Source organism: Grus americana, chromosome 1 (assembly GCF_028858705.1).
Source record: "Grus americana isolate bGruAme1 chromosome 1, bGruAme1.mat, whole genome shotgun sequence".
Taxonomy (NCBI): domain Eukaryota; kingdom Metazoa; phylum Chordata; class Aves; order Gruiformes; family Gruidae; genus Grus; species Grus americana.
In genome coordinates this window covers 200,717,608-200,735,282 of record NC_072852.1, presented here as the reverse complement: position 1 = coordinate 200,735,282, position 17,675 = coordinate 200,717,608, and the positions used below count along the sequence as shown (strand labels likewise).

The 17,675-nt window shown below is 39.7% G+C and overlaps 1 protein-coding gene across 3 annotated transcripts; it reads left to right on the top strand.

Moving 5' to 3' along the window:
• The first annotated feature begins 781 nt into the window (after positions 1 to 781).
• On the top strand, positions 782 to 16,816 carry FDX1 (ferredoxin 1). 3 transcript variants are annotated; one of them, XM_054838118.1, is made up of 5 exons: positions 782 to 1,049; positions 6,911 to 7,035; positions 9,782 to 9,911; positions 10,336 to 10,499; positions 14,291 to 16,816. In XM_054838118.1, exons 1-5 carry the CDS (start codon positions 883 to 885, stop codon positions 14,299 to 14,301), a joined length of 597 nt encoding a protein of 198 aa, XP_054694093.1. In that variant the 5' UTR covers positions 782 to 882; the 3' UTR covers positions 14,302 to 16,816. The 3 variants fall into 3 exon arrangements, with proteins under 3 accessions (XP_054694093.1, XP_054694102.1, XP_054694108.1); XM_054838127.1 differs by having other exon boundaries at positions 784 to 1,049; positions 10,351 to 10,499; XM_054838133.1 differs by lacking the exon at positions 10,336 to 10,499 and having other exon boundaries at positions 791 to 1,049.
• Positions 16,817 to 17,675: the final 859 nt, after the last annotated feature.

The window sequence follows — 17,675 nt, the reverse complement described above, 5'->3', positions numbered from 1 at the left end:
TACGTTGCAGAGCACCAAATTAAGTCTACATGTGCAGTCTGTAATTGCTCAGGGAATCTCAAAATTTCCTATTCCACGTACTGGTATTTGAGCCATTCACCATGAATGCTCACCTCCTGTTAAAAGCTCTGGTAGCATTACTGTCCCTTTGCTGATGAGTGAATTTTAGAAGTCGATCTTCTGTCATAAGTAGTAATGAGGAACTGGGAATTTTTTGATGGTCCTGCCTGGCCAGCCCGGCGGACAACTGAGACCTCCAAGCTGCCAGCTCCATGTTGCTGGGGCTCTGCTTCTTGCTCTGCCTGGAGTCAAGGAGCCCAGTCCCTCACAGGCCAGGCCTCCCAAAGGGGCACTTGGGATGTAGTGATGACTCCTTGGACACCCCTTCCACAGCATGTGTCAGGGGCCCATCATGGGCCAGGCAGCCCTGAGCCCTCGCCTTGGCCAGAGCTGCGACAAGAAATCCCTCATAGACCCAACCGGGTAGGGGGGCAGGACATGTCGGGCTCCACAGGACCATCTTCCGGGGAAGATTAGGGGTACGGCCTGGATCTGGAAACCAGGGAGCTTCCACTGGCCTACGGTGTGGTCTGAGGGAGCAAGCGACAAGCTGACGGGAAAGTCGAGCCCCACGGGCGACCACCGCCCTGCGCTTTTTCCGTAAGGTCCGGCCCCTTCCCTCAGGGCATCGCTACGCACTTTACGTAACTCCGCCCTTCCCGTCGCGCTGTCACCTTTCACCGCCGTCAAAAGGGGGCGGGAAGTGCGCTACGTAGACGGCTGCGAGAGTTGCTGCAGCTTGCGCCAGAGGCGTAAGCGGTGGGACTTTGCCCACGCCCCTCCCCCGGTGCGGAGGCCCCGCGCTCCCGTCCTGCCGCCGCCATGGCTGCCCCGGGGCCGGCCCGGCTCCTCCGGGCCGCCGCCGTTTCCTCCCGCCGCTGGCTCTTCTCCGCCTCGCCGGCAGCCAGGACGAGGCTGGGCTGCGGCAGTGCCGCCGCTGTCGTGAGGGCAGCCCGGCTGTTCAGCCTCTCTGCCCGGGCGGCGCTCAGGTAAGAGGGTCGGAGCCGTGAGGCGCCGGGTGAGCTCCTCACGGCAGCGGCCACCTTCCCGCCGCGGCCGTGCCGTGCCGTTCCAGCCGCTGCCTGGGCCTCGGTGCTGAGGGCACCCGGGGTCAACGGCCGTCCGTGGCGGGGCGGCCGGGCTGGCGCTGTCTGACCTTCCCCCGGTCGCTCGCCGCACTGCAGCCCGCGGTGCCCCGCTGTCCCGGCCCTGCCGGTGCCTGGCCCGCGTGGGGCAGGTCTCGGGCTCCTTCTTGTCCTCTTCAGGGCCGCTTTTCGCCCCGGCTCTCGTCGTCCCGCCTGCGGCTGCCGTGGCGGTGGCACCGAAGCGCTCTGCGGGGGCACCTTCCACCCGCCGCCCCCGGCGTGTCGGCCGGGCGCCCTTCGCGGGGCGGGCAAGCTGTGTCCCGCAAGGCTGCGCCGGGGAGGTTTAGCTGGAGGTGCCTCGGCTGGCCCGGGTTAGGCACCGCACCGACCCTGCGGCGTGGTTAAACCACAGGGCCTGTTGATCTGGAACCCTATTGACTGAGCTCATGTTATGGAAGACTAATCTAGGGTTCCTTCCTAATGTTCACACTAGCTTTCTAAAATATTGTGACCTTATCAATGCTGCTTTTTTCATACAGAGCAGTACTTGTTTGGTATTTTTTATTTTGTTTTTTTGTGAAAGTCTGGCTAGGCTTCTGGTAGAAGTACAGCACATAGCAGAGAAAGCCCAATACCGGAGGTCTCTGCAGCCTTTGGTATAGTTTTTCTTTATTGAAGACCGCTGTTGTATCTAACTGTACAGAACCCATCCTGTCTTTACCAGTACGTATGAGAACGTGTTTCAAAATGTATTACATCTGTAGACAATACTCCACAGCCCACAACTATACGTTAGCAATTTAGTACATGTAGTCAAAGACTGTGTTTGTGCATGGCCTTCTGGCTTGTAGCTTGCCTATTCAAAGACAGGTCAGAGCCTACAGTATTTAATTAGGCTTTTAAAACTTCTGTATTTTTACTTGGTTGCTGGAGAAGTTTCTTTGACTCGGAACAGGACCTGCAATCAGCTGCCCAACATCAGGTGTGTAGCCTAGCCTGTTTCCAGAGGGTTGAGGTAGTGCCCTTGCAATCAAAGCTGTTTGAATAGTTTGCTTTTAAACTCTCCTGTAGGTGCTCTTTTACTTTGTTCCAGCAGATACTTTTAATATGCAGAGTAAAATTAACTTCTTAGTTTAGGACTCCCATATGAGATAGGTAAGTTGCTAGTTTAGGTCTCTGCTCTGAGTGACTCTGTTGATTGTCTTAAAAATAAATCTCCACTGTGTGAGCGCCCTGACGAGTTATTTTGAGGTGCTTGATTAGCAGTTATTCAGAAAATCAAAAGATCTTTGTAAAGTATTGTGAAATTTTAAAAAGTTATTAAAATTATTGAAAAAGGTAAAAATGGAAGGAAAAAGAATACTAAAAAGGGAAAACGTTTCCTGACCTAATAGTAATGTAAGACCTGTAATCCCAGAGATCTTTCACAAACAAACTGACTGGAGATTGGAATTTGTTTACATTCATTGCGCAAGCATACCAGCAAAAAAAGCTCACGCAAGCATTTCAAATGTATTGTTTATATATTCCATGTGATAACCTGGCTGAGTGAGTTGGGAGAAAAAGAAAATCCTTGTTTCTTTTATGTACTAGTGTTTTCTCCATTTATGTGCAAGTTATTTTCTCTAGTCCTACCATTTCTGGGCATCATACTATTTGAGACCCAGTTCCTAAACTTTATATAGTCAGTCAGTGTCATTCCAGTAAAAAGATATGTAAATGTAAAATTAGCTGTATTTGTGTCTAGAGGATAAAGACCTAGCTATATAAATCATCAGGTGATTCTTGTGAGTAGAGGTTCCCAGGGTTTCAGTGAAGCATCAGGTGTTATGTTTTCATTTCTGTTTTATTCTTTGCCTTGCTCCATTTTTATTTGTTATCCTCTCTCTTTTTCATTTCATGATGAACAGTAATCATCTCAGAATTCCTTTATACTAGAGAGCTTTACAATATTTTTGGTGCACAATGTAATTACTACATGTTATAAATCTGAACTAATCTTTAAAACCGGTATTTTAATTGAGACCTGTATAATAGTTTCATTCATTAAATTCTTCAGGCAATTAGGTAGGGCTGTTAGATTTACCATTTAATAAAAGATCTGGAAATAATAGAGTTGGTCTTGCCATGTGCAACACCAGGCTGCAGTTATCTTTGTTTTGTTTGGATGAATGTAAGAGGTGATTCTTAACTTGGAAGTAATAGCTGAAGATTCAGAAGGATACTTCTTTTAAGGGGGAAGAGGTAGCAGTCAGGATTCTTGCAGTACTTATTCTTTTTTTTGCATAGAAGGGACAATGAACATCACTTACAGTTCTCTGGTGCTCATCTGCGCATTTGCAGTTTGCTTAATTTAGGCTATACTAATGAAGCTTGATAACAAAACTGATAGTACTGTGGTAACCATATGAAGAAGTTAATTGCATTTTGCATCTGGTATAAAAGGTTCATCTGAGCATGAATTGGGATATTTATGCTTTATGCAGATTACCCAAAATATGTTTTGTTCTTCCTGATAATCCTGAGGCTATTTATACTTGCAGAGACCTGGCGTGTTTCATGTTAATTGCCTGTGACCAGTTCACAGCACGGTGGTGTTTGTTTTGAGTTTTCTTCTTCATGCAAACAATGTCTGGGTGGACAAAAGCCATGTTACTTGACATTTCTAAAGTCTGAATATTGTTTTATGCAGGTGTGTTGGGTTTGTGTGGCAAGGTTTTGGTAGCAGTGTGATTATTGTTATTATTTTAATGGTATCTCCCAGTATTGAAAAGATCTGCACAGTGTGTGTTTTGAATGTCTGACTAGTCTGATTATTACATACACGCAGTTCTGAAAGTATTTTCTCCACTTGGACTCATGTACAATAAAGCCTCAGTGATTTTTTTTTTTAAATATTTTAGCTGTGTGAAGAGTGGTGAAGATGGCAATAGCAGAAAACCAGATACTACTGGAAGACTTAGAAAGGCTATCTCTAACCTTACAGATAAATACATTTTAGTTTCAGTTATCAACCAGGGTGGATTAGATCCTATAGAAAAGATTAATTACTGTAGCGATCTTTCACGAAAGTCAGTGACTTAGTGATGGTACTTTGTTTTGTCCCCTTGCTGCATGCCACACCAGTTAGGCATGCACAGCCACGGTGCAGTTCCGCAACTGGCTGAAGCTAATGTAAGATTGCTACTTCTGAAAAGGGGATCCTGTTCCTGTTTCCTCATTTTTATTGTGGGAAGTGGCACTACTGTCAGTTTTGCTGGTTCAGCTGGGACTACTATGTTTTTTATGGTTGGGTTTTTTCAGTCAGACTAGCAAAATGAGTTGTGAGCAGATGATGGCAAGGTGATTTGGAGTGGGGATCACCCAAACTCACATTTTTATGTTAGAGATTGGTTTAAACTGATCACGAAGCTTAGATCATGTTATTGCATCATAAAGTTGCAGTAACACAATTGTTTTAAACTGATGTAAACTTCATATAATGGACGGATCTGACTGTATACCAGTTCTGATGTTCATATGGCCATTGACCTGCGAAGGTTGGGTTTTAGCCAGTTTTATTTCCAGATCCAGATTAATTCATGATGGTGTGACCACTGGAGGTAGAAGGAACAAAGGAGGAAGGCCAGGACTGTTCTTGTACCAGATTAAAGTGTAATCACAGGTGAAGACAGTTTCATGTGTGTTTTGAAAACTGGGAGGGAGATGGCTTGTCTCTTACAAAGGTTCCAGTGATGTGTAATGGATGGCCAGACATCTTGCTGTTTTGTCTGTGTTACTTGTGATGGCCTCTTCTTGTAATAGAGGAAAGGATATGTTTTGGATATTGAACAAATATTTAGTATTTGCTATGTCTATACCTTGGCCAGAGGATGCCCATAAATGCAGCTACATCTTGCATTATGTCTCCTGTCAGAGTTGTGTTTGTCATGTTGACAGAAATATTTCAGTAAATGAGAGTGTATTTTGGTGAACTCTGGAAGGGCTTTTTGAAGCAGTTTAAAATTACAGTGTCAGTGGTTTACTTTTGCTGTCAGAATGTGAATCTACCTTTCCAGATGCAGTCTAAACCCAGCAGTCTTAAACTACCAGTGAAGATGGTGAATTTTTTTACTAGTATGTCTAACAAGTGGGTGCTTGTTTCCTTGGTTGTGCTGTGGGAGGTGTTAGTACAGCAGAGGAGCAAAAAGACCAGAGTGGTAACTTAAACCCCCACAGAATGGTTTGCTGGAGGTGGTCCTTTGATATCACAAGTGACTGCAACATTAGTTACATTTTGTAAAAATATATCTTTAAGATTTCTGAATTTTATTGTAGTGCATACTTCAGTTGCATTCTGTAGATCAGCAAGGTCAAGCCTTCATTATTGATTATCAATTTGGAATGAATTTATAGTTAACAGTAGCTTGTGGCTGCCTTCTTGAGAATGGACTGAGGGATGATATGACAAGAATTGAACACGACATCATAATGAATCACAGAGCGTACTGCTGCCAACTGAGCTTACAGTTGTGGCAAGTATATTAAGTCTAGAGCAACAAACACTTATTGTTTTTCAAAACAAGCTAGGACTCAGATTGCTAAAACCACATTTTTCTTTTATAGCCAGTTCCCAAAATAATCTGTTTACTGATGTTTCAGTATGGCCACTTTCAAATTTTTGCTTTAATATTCAGCTCTATAGGTCAGAGTTTTCCAGGAGGTGACTGATTCTTTCAAGCTTGTATGCTTGCTGTATAATAGAATACTCAGGGCCCACAGTTACTAAAAAGATTAAAGGTAATATTAAGCATGCTGTTCTTAAACATGGATTTCACATTGAAACACAGATTTTTGCATTGGCTTTCTGTTGTTCTATTTGTATATCTCTCAGCAGGTTTTTCCACTGTCCATCTTGTTTTTCTTGTTTTGCTCACTTACTGTAGGAAAGAAAATAGTCTGTTTGAAAACAAACAGGTACTTTATTTGTGAGTATATTAAAAGCTTTCCTTTAATGTACATGTGAAATAACAATATGGAACACCAAAAGCTCTATTTTTTTCTCCATGTTAAGTCTTAAGAATTTTTTATGCCAACTGCATGAGATTTTTTTTCTTAAATAAACATAATTGGCTTCAAAGAAAGAAGGTTTTGTATTTTCCTGGTTTGCTTTTCAGACAACGTCAAAACTTTGAACTTCACTAGAATTAATATTTGCAAAGTGAAATCCAAAGAGAATCTGTACTCAAAGCAAGCAGAACACTTTTGGAGTATTTTAGTTTTTTATTGCTGGGAGGAGAGGAGAATTAAATTTTGGAACTAATGAAATAAAATGCCTTAAACTCTTAAGCAGAAATGGGAAAACTTTAAATTTGTCCTAAATGACAATGGTGAGAACAATTAAAATTTTACAAATCTGAAGCAAGACTCCACAGAAAGGTGTGAAGAGAAGCATTTAAAATAAGCTCTTTTATTGGTAAAAAATACAGTATTGTGCCTAAAATAAGAGCTCTGGCTTCCTTCAGTGAAAGGCAAACGTCAGGATCCTATGTAGTTTCCAGTGACAAAACACAAACCAATCTTTTTTCCTTATTTTTCATGGCTCTTTATTCAGTGTACAGTAGTAAATGCCTATACCTGTTAGAGCTTTTAAAAGCAAATAACTTAGTTTTCTGTGCTCTTGGAGTTGATAATGATTGCTAGTTTAGTAGTATTCAATCAATTTTAAATACCTAAAAAATTCTAGAATTCTTTCTTTAATTCCATTATATCCTTTTCTTTTTCAGCTCAGAAGATAAAATAACTGTCCATTTCATAAATCGTGATGGTGAAAAACTAACAGCCAAAGGAAAACCTGGAGATTCACTACTGGATGTTGTTGTTGATAATAATCTGGACATAGATGGTTTTGGTAAGTAGATTCAGTGAATACTGTATTTAGTGTCTAGAAATTATATTCTGTTACGAGTTTATTCATAAGTATTTATAGAATCATTTAAGTTAGAAAAGACTTAAGATTATCAAGTTCAACTGTAAATTAATATTTATGTATAAAATCTAGCTGTACTTTCTTTGGATTTTCTCCCTATTTTTTTTTCCTGCAGGTGCATAGAATATTTTGGGTCAAGTTCTAAAGAAATACTTGGTGTGAGCCTTGCTTGGATGTTAAAGGAGGGGAATGTGGACAGATTGCTGTCAAGGTGGAATCTGAAAGATGCCACCTGCAGACTCTTCTGAGCTGAAAGGTTCTGGAGGCAACACAAAACTGGTGTATTTCTAGCAGTGTCTGGTTACTTTCATAATACTGCCTCAACTTATTATCAGGCTTTTTGTAGCACAAATTGCTGTAGTATTTGAGTGCTAAGTGAAGGAAACAACCAAATCCATGCTAGTTAGTAGGGAAGAGCAAAAAGTTTAATTCTTATTGAAGAACTGGGGTAAAGGATACCAATGCTCTAGTGAAATTCTCACTTGGTACAAGCTCTGCTTAAAATCAGAATAAGAGGAAGTTATAATGCCTCCCTATTCCTTCATACTTTTGCACTTTCCATAGTTGGTTCCATTGAAGTTGTAGGATTCTGCCCATGCAAAGCAGTTGTATTTGGTAATGGCAGTTAAATACCTCAGGACAGGTATTTACATGAACATGGGCTTAAGAATTAATAGTACAAACTAAAACAGGAAGCGGAAATGCGATTTGCATGGGTGCATGCATAGCATGGAGCAATTGGAGGAAAAAATAAGGTAGGCTAGAGTAGCAGAGTTTGAAATCTGAGGTGTATTTTATTTAAGTGTAAATAAATTTCACTGCTAGTAATAAAGTCTTTAAGATTTTAAACTTCAGACATTAGACATAAGAGTTGTCTCAGACTGAGTTGCATACATTTGGGGAAGAATTGTCTCAAATCTGTAATGTGTTGGAATAACTAGTTTAATGTATCACTTATTAAATGTGTGATATAGGCTTATGGCTGGTCTGCTTGTATTCCACAGTAAATATTCTCTCAGTTTGTGTAAATATCAGCCATGTTAAAGCATTGTGGTAAAGTGTGTGTGTGGGGGAAGATACTGCTGTCAATAAACAGAAGCCAAACTAAAAATTTGAGGTACTGTAAGTCTTTAATTATAATATATGCTAGTCCCATTTCAATAATAATTTGCTAATGAAACATCATACCAGGGCAGAGAAATAATGAAATATAAATAATGTAAAAATGTATGTCCTGTGTTTAGGAAAGAAAATGTAAAAAGTAAATCTTACTTATTCTATCACTAGGGGGCATCCCATGTGCAGTAATAATAGAAATATCTTTGTATAAAGACGTATAAAACTGAGCAATTCAACTGCTCTTGATTTGTTTGCTACTGCTAGCTTTAGAGTTGCAGAAAGACCACCCACTGTTCAAATAGACTAGGCAGTGTTCACTCTTTATTTTTTTTCTCCCCAACATTAAAATGCATAAACTGCTGATACAATTAATTTTACATTATTTGCCACTTTATTTAAAACACACTTTCACATGTGTTTGTATGTACTTGAAGATGTGACATAAAAATCAGGTCTTCTAGTACAGTGTCATGCTCTGTTTGAATATGTGCTGTTGATAGTGTTACTACATATAACAGTGTGATGCTTTCTGTATGGGTTTTGTGGTCTGATGATGAATCCTGCTGTTTCTTTTCATAGCAGTGGTTATATGTGCAGCCTTGCTTCCCTTTGTTTCCATATGAGTACAAAGGTGATGTGGTCACAGTATTTTTGGTTTTGCTTTCCCAGGAAATGAGTAAATAAATGAAACTTCGCTAATGTCTTACCTGTTTCTCTCTTACCAATTTAAGTTGGAGGTGGGGATTTGTGTGCCCCATCTCCACACAAGTATGAAGAGTTAAGCTTTCTCCTTCTCTTGAAGTTGAATGTTTCTTTTTCAACAAGGTGGAGAACTCTGTGCCAGCACTATACAGCAGCAGAGGCAAATTTGTTAGTGTTCAAACTTTTACTGCCCTGTGATGGATGACCTAATTGCTCTAGCAGGTAGATGTAGTTGTTTGCTTTGTTCAGCCCAAGCAAATTATTAGATCCTTGGCTTGGGCTGGATTGCCTAGTAATACCTGTAGACCTCTTTAACACAGAGAAAACCATCTCTCTGTAGCCTGACTACCTTTGTGGCTGTGAATTAAGTGTTCTGTGGAGTAAGAAGAAATACCAAGTATAAAATTCCTTCTTCCTGTACTTCTGAGGAATTTTTTGTATAGCAAGCGTCTTCTGTTGAACTTCTTGAGGAAATCTTCTCAAAGCCATGGGAGAGGGTTAGAAGGATCAACCATGGAAATAAATTAGGTAGTGTTGATTGACAGCATTATCTGCTTTTATATTCTTACAGTAGATAACTTTTCTCTCTTTAAATGGTAGAAAGGGAATTAGTTAAGTATTTTAAAATTTACTCAAATGCTGTAATTACTTAATGTTGTAGGAACTGTAGAAGTACTAGTGACAGCTGAATGCAGAGTAGATATATGAATGTGGGAATATATGAAACATTAATTTTACTAATCAACAGATACTTGTACGAGACAAACACTTATATGAAGGATTTCTTCTGAAATTCTGCTCTGATTTGAAACTTGGATTTTCTGTTATCTTGATATATTTTCTTTAGGTGCATGTGAAGGAACACTAGCTTGTTCAACTTGTCATTTAATCTTTGAAGACCACATATTTGAGAAATTAGATGCAATTACTGATGAAGAGATGGATATGTTGGACCTGGCGTATGGCCTCACAGAAACGTAAGGCAATATAACACTTCACTACACCAAAGAATGGAAAGAAGGGTTTGCAGATGGGGCAGTCCGGTATTCTTAAATGCCTTAATCAGCTTTTAATGCATAGCTGGATTCTGCTACACAAATGAGACTGCCAACTTAAATAATATTTAATCTGAACTCATATTAAACTGATATCAGTACTGTTTTTGTGAACTGAGGAGTGGCAGTTATCAGTACTTGCTCTTCAGAGGTGTCTGATGCAGAAGTGTCAGATACTGAAGTATGATCAAAACCCCAGTTCCTTCAACAAAAACTTTGCTGCTGCTCTTGTGTGTGAATTTTCTTGTTCTTGTTTCCCTTCCCTTCTGTTTTCTGTCTCTATTAGTCTATAGCTAGTTAATGTACTTTATAAATGTGCTTACATTAGTATTGTAGTTTTGGTCAGATCTTCTTTTCACAGAATCACAGAAGGGTTGAGGTTGGAGGGGACCTCTTGGGGTCTTCTGGTCCAACCCCCTGCTCAAGCAGGGCCACCTGGAGCCGATGCCCAGGACCATGTCCAGACAGCTTTTGAATATCTCCAAGGATGGAGACTCCACAACCTCTCTGGTATTTATGTACATTGATAAATCCTCCCCTCGAGCCTTCTCTAGAATAAGTGGTGTCCCACATGGCAGTGTCCCCGCTTGTCATGCTTTGACTCATGTCAGAGTACTGTTAGAGCACACAAGCCAGAGTCCCTTTGGGTAAAACTAATCAGTGTGCTGTAACTTCTAATGGGCATTTCAGTGCACAGGGTTAGACTAGTGGTAGTCTAAAGTAACCCTCTGTTCTACATCTCCCCCATCACACACCTTGTAATTAGGGTGTCGCATCCTCATCACAGACCCATTCCTAGTGGGCTGCACTACCTGCTGGTGTACACATAGCCTGTGTCATAGAACGTACCCACGTGAACAGTAGACAGCTCTGCTTTACAAGGCTTCATAAGCCCTTTCCTTCATGCTTCAATGAAACTGCTTGTCAAAGTTTTTGAGAATCTTTCCAGTGTTGTCAGAGGGCTTTATACCTGGCCTGTATAGCATAGGGGTTTTTTAATTCAGGGTACTCCTTTGCAGAGACATAACTCGTGTATCTCCTTGTACCAGTAACGGGAATCCTGTACTAATCGTTTCTACGTGAGGGTATGCTTTTTCTCACTTCAGTCAAATCTTAACTTTTCTGGGAGGTTGTGAAAGCAAAGAAGTCAAGCTATGAGAAACTTGTTTAAGCTTCTTTTGTTTTATCCTTTTTCCTGTCTCCCCAAAAAAATTTGCAATCTTGGAAAAAAAAAAAAATCATAAGCCTATTAAGTGTGAATTTACTTCACTCTTGACATCTACCATAATTCTCCTATGAGTTTTTAGGTTCTGGGCCAAACCAATTACCTGGTCTTCTGTGCTGATATAAACTTGTGTGATGGAGATGCACTACTGTACTGTCACTAGTATAAGGATAAAAGCTTTTTCTTGTCAGTGACTCTCTGGATTTAGGAAAGTTTCAGCTAGCAGCTGCCATGAAAGTTAATGTGTTTTCTTTTATATGAGGGACTAATTAGAAGAGTTGGAACAAAGTTGTTTTGAATAGCTGCAAAATAGTAGAGATTATTAAAAGTAGTAAGATGGAGGAGGCACACAAACTCTGGCAAATTAAACATTTAAAAAGAATACTGAAGAAAAAATGGGTTGGAAACAAAAATATTTTTGTACTTTTTAGCAAGCTGTTTCTCAGTTTATTAGAAGCAGGAAACTTGTCTGCATGAAGACCTAATGACTGATGTAGAACATGCACTTAAAATATAAAAAGATAACATAAAAGCAAAATTTCTTTTGTATTGCTGTCTCTGAAGATGTTATGGGATGTCCACGCACTGGAAGGTTTCTTTGCAGAGGGCTATCTGGAGTATTTGTCTCAAACTGATGTGTCCATAGAAGTAGTATTACAGTGAATAAGTAAAACGAGTAGTCACAAACAGTAATGAGTAGGTAGCATTCACCCAGGAGTTCTACGGGAATTCAGTATGACATTTCTGAACTACTGTCTGTAAGGCTTAATTAGTTGGTTTAAAACTGCTTCAACATCAAAGGAATGGAAGGTGGCAACCCACTTTTTAAAATGAGATCACTGGAACTGGAGAACAGTGAGTCCAATTCCATATTGGACACATTAATCATGTATCTGTGGGCTGTTGCTTTTTTTTATAGTTTCTACTAAATAATGGTAAGGAAAGAATTCAACAGAGCTTTTGTAGAGGGAAGTAACAGATACGGGAGCTCTTCAAATGAGTTACTGAGCATGAAGAAAGATCTTAAGAGTTCATATAGCTTACTTAGGTCTAGAGAAATCCTTTACTAAGTTTTGAGTTGCAATGGGATATTGTAAAGGATAAGTAATTGGCTTAAAAAATTGTATTTTAACAGAATAGAAGTATTTGGCTGTCTTGTAAGACTATGTGATAAACAGTGTGATCTGATAGTGATCAGTGCTAGGTTTTATGTAGTAAGTGTATTTGTGAAAGACTTGGGAAGAGAGATGAAGAGTAAGGTTTGTGTATAGTGCTATGTTACTCAGTATGGTAAAATCAAAAACTGTCAGTGAAGACATGCAGAAGGATCTTATTCCATTGAGTGATGGGAAATGAAAATTGGCGTTAAAAGGTGGAGATAAATGCATATGGAGTGGTAGGTAGAGTGGTGGTAACTTTGCTTACTTGAAATAAGCTGTCAGCTAGGCAGTACCTTTCCAGGAATGTCAGCTTAAGGTTTAGGGTAGGAATACCTCAAATAAGTAAAAGGAACATTGGCAATATTAGGTAGGAAGAGGTAGAAAATAAGGAAATACTATTATATGATAAAATTGGGATTCACTGTATCTTTATACTTGTGCAATTCTGACTTCCTGTCTTGGGGTTTTTGGTGTTTTTAGAATGTAGAATGAGAGGAAATGAAGGCCTATAGAAATGGCTAAAGATGGAATGGCTTTCATGCGGGCATTGAGTAGACGATCTTTTTTTTGGGTCCAAGCTTCTGGAGCTTTGAGGGTTAGGGGAATCTGGTTAAGTGTCTAAAAATTGTAAATGCTGTGGAAGAATTTGAATACAAGGTAGTTTGTTTTCCACAGTGTTATTTAATGTTGCCTAGGTTTTTTTGTACTGCTGTGTAGCAGGCTCAAAACAAAGGGCAGTGTTATTTCACGTAAAGTAAATCCATTGCCACGCTACAGAGTACATATGCGATTAGCATTGGTCTTTAGTGAAAAACAGACACTACAGTCAAATTAAGCCTTACAGGCAAAGCAACATATAAATATCAGATATCACATCTCTCTAATAGATTTAATTCCTAAAGCTATTCTTACACGTGCGTATTCATGAGATTAAATCTCCTGGTAATATATGTATTTATACATACATTCTAATAATTTGAAGTTGATGTATACAATCATCTACATAGAAGTATTACTTTCTGACATAGTCCTGAATTGGGAGCTTTAACAACAGTTGCTTGTTGTAAAACCACATTCTTGAAAGTTCTGTATAGATACTAATGTAGTACCATTTTTTATAGAATCACTGCCTACATTCCTATACTGATTGAATTATTCAACTGGTGCTACAGAACATTGCCTACCCTTGCCGATGTTAAGTATTCTATACTTAACTACCAGGGCATGGACATTGAATAAAAGATGTCCCAGCAATAAGTGACTCGTGATGTCTGCAGAATTTGGTGGTGGTATTTAATCTTTTGATTTTAACTGCTCAAATACAAAGTTTTTTCCATGCTGAGTGACAGAAAAATGAAGGATCTCCTTCAGGTGCCATGAGTATTTTATCCTTCTCCTTCCTATGTTTCTTGTCTCTTCACTCTTACCTTTCTGGCTTAATGACCCATCTTGAGTTTAGTTTGAAAACATTGGGCTGCCTTTAGGCCCTGGATGGGTTGGGCTGTGCTTTCTCTGAGGTTTTCATTCAGATTCATTGCCCTCATCTCTTCAGAGGGGCCATATCTCCCTTGGGAAGGTCAAGTGTCATTCCATGCACTTGACTGAACTATTGGTGAACCATTGGAAATGGAAGAGCCACCCTTATTATATGTTGTTTCAGCAAGTGGGAAGTACTCAGTGTACAACTTTCCTATGTACTAAATCTTATTACGTGGTGTAAATTGTGGTTATTGTCACAGATACCTTTGCACTGATGCTTGCAGATCACTACTGGTCTTGATTAAGACCATGCACAGGGGTGGCTGTTTCTAGACCATAATGTATTTGGGATGGGTGAATGTTGGAGGCATAAAGGGGTAAATGCTGTTAGATATATGACTGGCTAGAACTAATGACAATGTCGTATTTCCCTACAGATCACGTTTAGGTTGCCAAATCTGCTTGAAGAAATCGATGGATGATATGACTGTTCGAGTACCAGAAGCTGTTGCCGATGCTAGACAATCAGTAGATATGAGTAAAAACTCCTAAAAGAAAATATCTTAGGGGTTTTAAAGAAACTTAATTATTTTTATAACTTATTTTTAAATGTGTAATTAAATATGGAAACTTACATAATTGTGAGTTCTTTTATATGACTATTGATTAGATTAATGCTATTTTAATTTTCTTTATAGAACCTCCTATATTTTTACGCTTAAAATGCAATAATAATTCTTATAACTGATCATTGGATTATAAGTAATAGCAAGTGCATTATAGACTTCATATAACATTATTCTGCCAAAACCTTTAGTGACATTTGAAAACTGGATCGCTTTTACAAGACTTCTAAAAATCCCTAGGCATTTCTAGGTTTCAGACCTGGATATGTAAGAGAACAAAACTTGTAAGACTGCTTGGGGTCTTTTTAAAGTGTTGTCATTAAAGATGGTATGCTCAGAGTTAATTCACATTCTCAGTAAATATGATACTTCCTCAGCAAATAGTGGATTTTCAGGGTAGGTATTTTCCAAACTTGGTAACACATGATGAACTTTGTGCAAAAATACTGCTAAAACCATGAAATCTAGGGGCTGATACAGAATGTTGGCACCTGCAGCTTAATTGCTGCAGTGCATCTCTGTTGCCCAAACCAGAAGTTAATAAACCTCAACTGTATTTACATTTGACTACACCACAAATGCAGGGATACACGTGGTTTAGAGTAAAGCTGTCTAATGGGAGAGCATATCCAATGGAGTTTAATGTAAATTCTTGCTGTTCTCTGAAGATGGCTGAGTTGGGATTGAAGAGGGCAAATTTTGTCAATGGAAGATTTGTTCTGAAATCTCTCTCCTACTTTCTCAGTTTTGAGCTTGTTCAGGAGGCAGTCTTATGTCACCTAGGGCATTCAGCTTGAAGAGATTCCTGGATACAGGGCCTTGCTCTCAGGATCTTTTCAATAATGGTTGATGAGAAATGACCAAGTATATGTATTCCATACAGGTGGACTGGGTTCCCCAGAAGGGGTAGGGACACCCCTGCAGCAGGATAGCCTGTGGACTGATGATGAAGAGCTTTCAGTTTGGTCCTTGTTTAGTCTTTCTAAAGTAGATGAAAATAAAATAATGTCTCTAAGACTCTATCATTCTCTCCAGTTTTTGTTGCCTGAATAATTAAATGAAATGAGTTTTACTAATACAATAACTGTTACCCTTATAAGGTTATTTTAATATTTTGGGCATATATATAACCTGTTATTTACATTTGAATGATATGATCCATTCATTAATGCCTTATTTGAATTGGTGACAATGACATCTAAACATATTTTCTTGCATTACTATATTTATGGGAGAAGGGAAGAAATTTATTTTTCCAGGGTCGAATATTGGGATTATTTTGAGCCTCATAAGAGAAAAAAGAAAGTCCCTCTTTGTTATTAAAAAAATACTTTCTAGAACTGTATTAAAAATAGATCTAGTTCAGACTCCTTGATTTCTTCTCTGAGTAGCTATTACTTTGTTTCCTAGTGTTCCCTTTGGACTTTCCCCTAAAACAAGATATCCCTAATGCAGGCTGCTAAGATCTTAGTCATACAGGGTTTTCAAAATACACTTCCTATCTCATCTAAGTCAAAATATGACTTCAGAGTTGAAATTTCCTGGCTCTTTGAAAGACTTGGACTGAGGTTGGGAGAAGGGTGGAAGTAAATTGAAGAAGTGTTCTGAAGATATTGCTGTCTTCCTCTTCAACAGCTGTGACTAACCATAATTTAGAGGTTATCTTCCCACAGTCAGGGGCTAAGGTAAATCCATTCTCACTTTGTATTGCCTTTGTCCTGAGTTCATTTATATACAGTAATTATTATTAGATCTTGAACCTCTTTTACGTGAGACACAGCTCTTTAACTTCCAAGAGAGGGAATTTGCGTACTGTGTATTCTTACATCAGAAGGAAATCTGAGGTTTCGGTATAGCTGTGAGGTTTAGGGGTAAATGTTGGTGTTTGAGTTTTGGTGTTTTCTTAGGGGTTTGTTTGGGGTTGGTTTTTTTTTTTTTTAGATACAGCACCAGGCACTTCTCCTTGTGGGAGTCTTGAAGCGCTTAAAACAGCTGAACAAATGTGAAACAACTTTCATGCCACAGTTTTCTTTCTAAGCCAAGGTGGTTTCATTGTGCGTTTCCTGTTACAGCTTCTCATTACAAAGACTTTGATTTTCCTGTCGTGCCCCTGTGGAAGGAATTATTTGTTTAGCACAGCAAGGCGGGGGGCGGGGGGAAAGGACCCTTAAAAGTTCATCTTGAATTTTAGAGGTATCCCATAGTGCATGCAGATGGAGATCTTGGGAAGGCAAAGGACCTGACATGTAATCCCCAAAATGCACAGCTCGAAGATACTTGTTTCCTTATTGTCAAAATGATTTGCAAATAAATTGTATTTTATACCACTTTCTGACACACCTTGTTTGCACTGATTTTTTTTCTTCCCTTTTTCTTCAAGCCACTGAATGTATTTCTGGATGTAAAATGGAACTTAACAGTTAATGATGCGCATCCCGGTGTAAGTATGAATTATTGTGCAATGACACACAAAGCATCAGAGCTAGTTAAACATGTAGTTACTTCCTTGTCCAAATAAAGATTTATGGGTAACTCTTTCTAAAAGCATTAAGCACTTCCTTTCTCTGTGAAAACATGGAGTCAGTGGGTCTCTTCTGTCTCTCTCACCTCAAAAGTGAGAAAATCAGAATTTACTTTTTTCCCTCTGCTTTTAAAGTCTAGTTTGACACATGCTTGCAGTTTGGGGTAGAAACAGGCCTTTAATTCACAAGTATTGGGGGGTGGGAGGGGTGGTACTGCCTTCTGATTTCTGGGGCTAAAAAAATCCCTTTCCATGTGCTGTTATGAGGGAAGCCTGGCCAGAATCATGGCCTTGTTGGCCCCTCTGCTTCTCTGAGAGTCTGCTGCTCTGTGGCTATAGGTCACATCCCTGCACCCCTTAAACCTCAGTTGGGTTTGGGGTCCTGCTGGCCTCTGTTCTGGGCAGAGGAGCTGAGTACAGGAGCCAGCAGCCCCTGTCACCATTGCTGTGACATCTTGTGTGATGAAGGAGGTGCCTCACCTTCCCACATCACTGCATCCTCTTCTGCCAGGGGAAGTTTGCATCACCTGGACTGCAAGCTGTCCGTGGGCAGAGGAAAAGGCAGGTTCTCCAGGCAGTTTGTTACTTCTTGGACAGAAAAACTCCTAAACCTGAAGTTCACCTTTTTTGGCTGCAGGCAGCTGTGTCTGAACTTAATTCACATCCCAGTTGGAG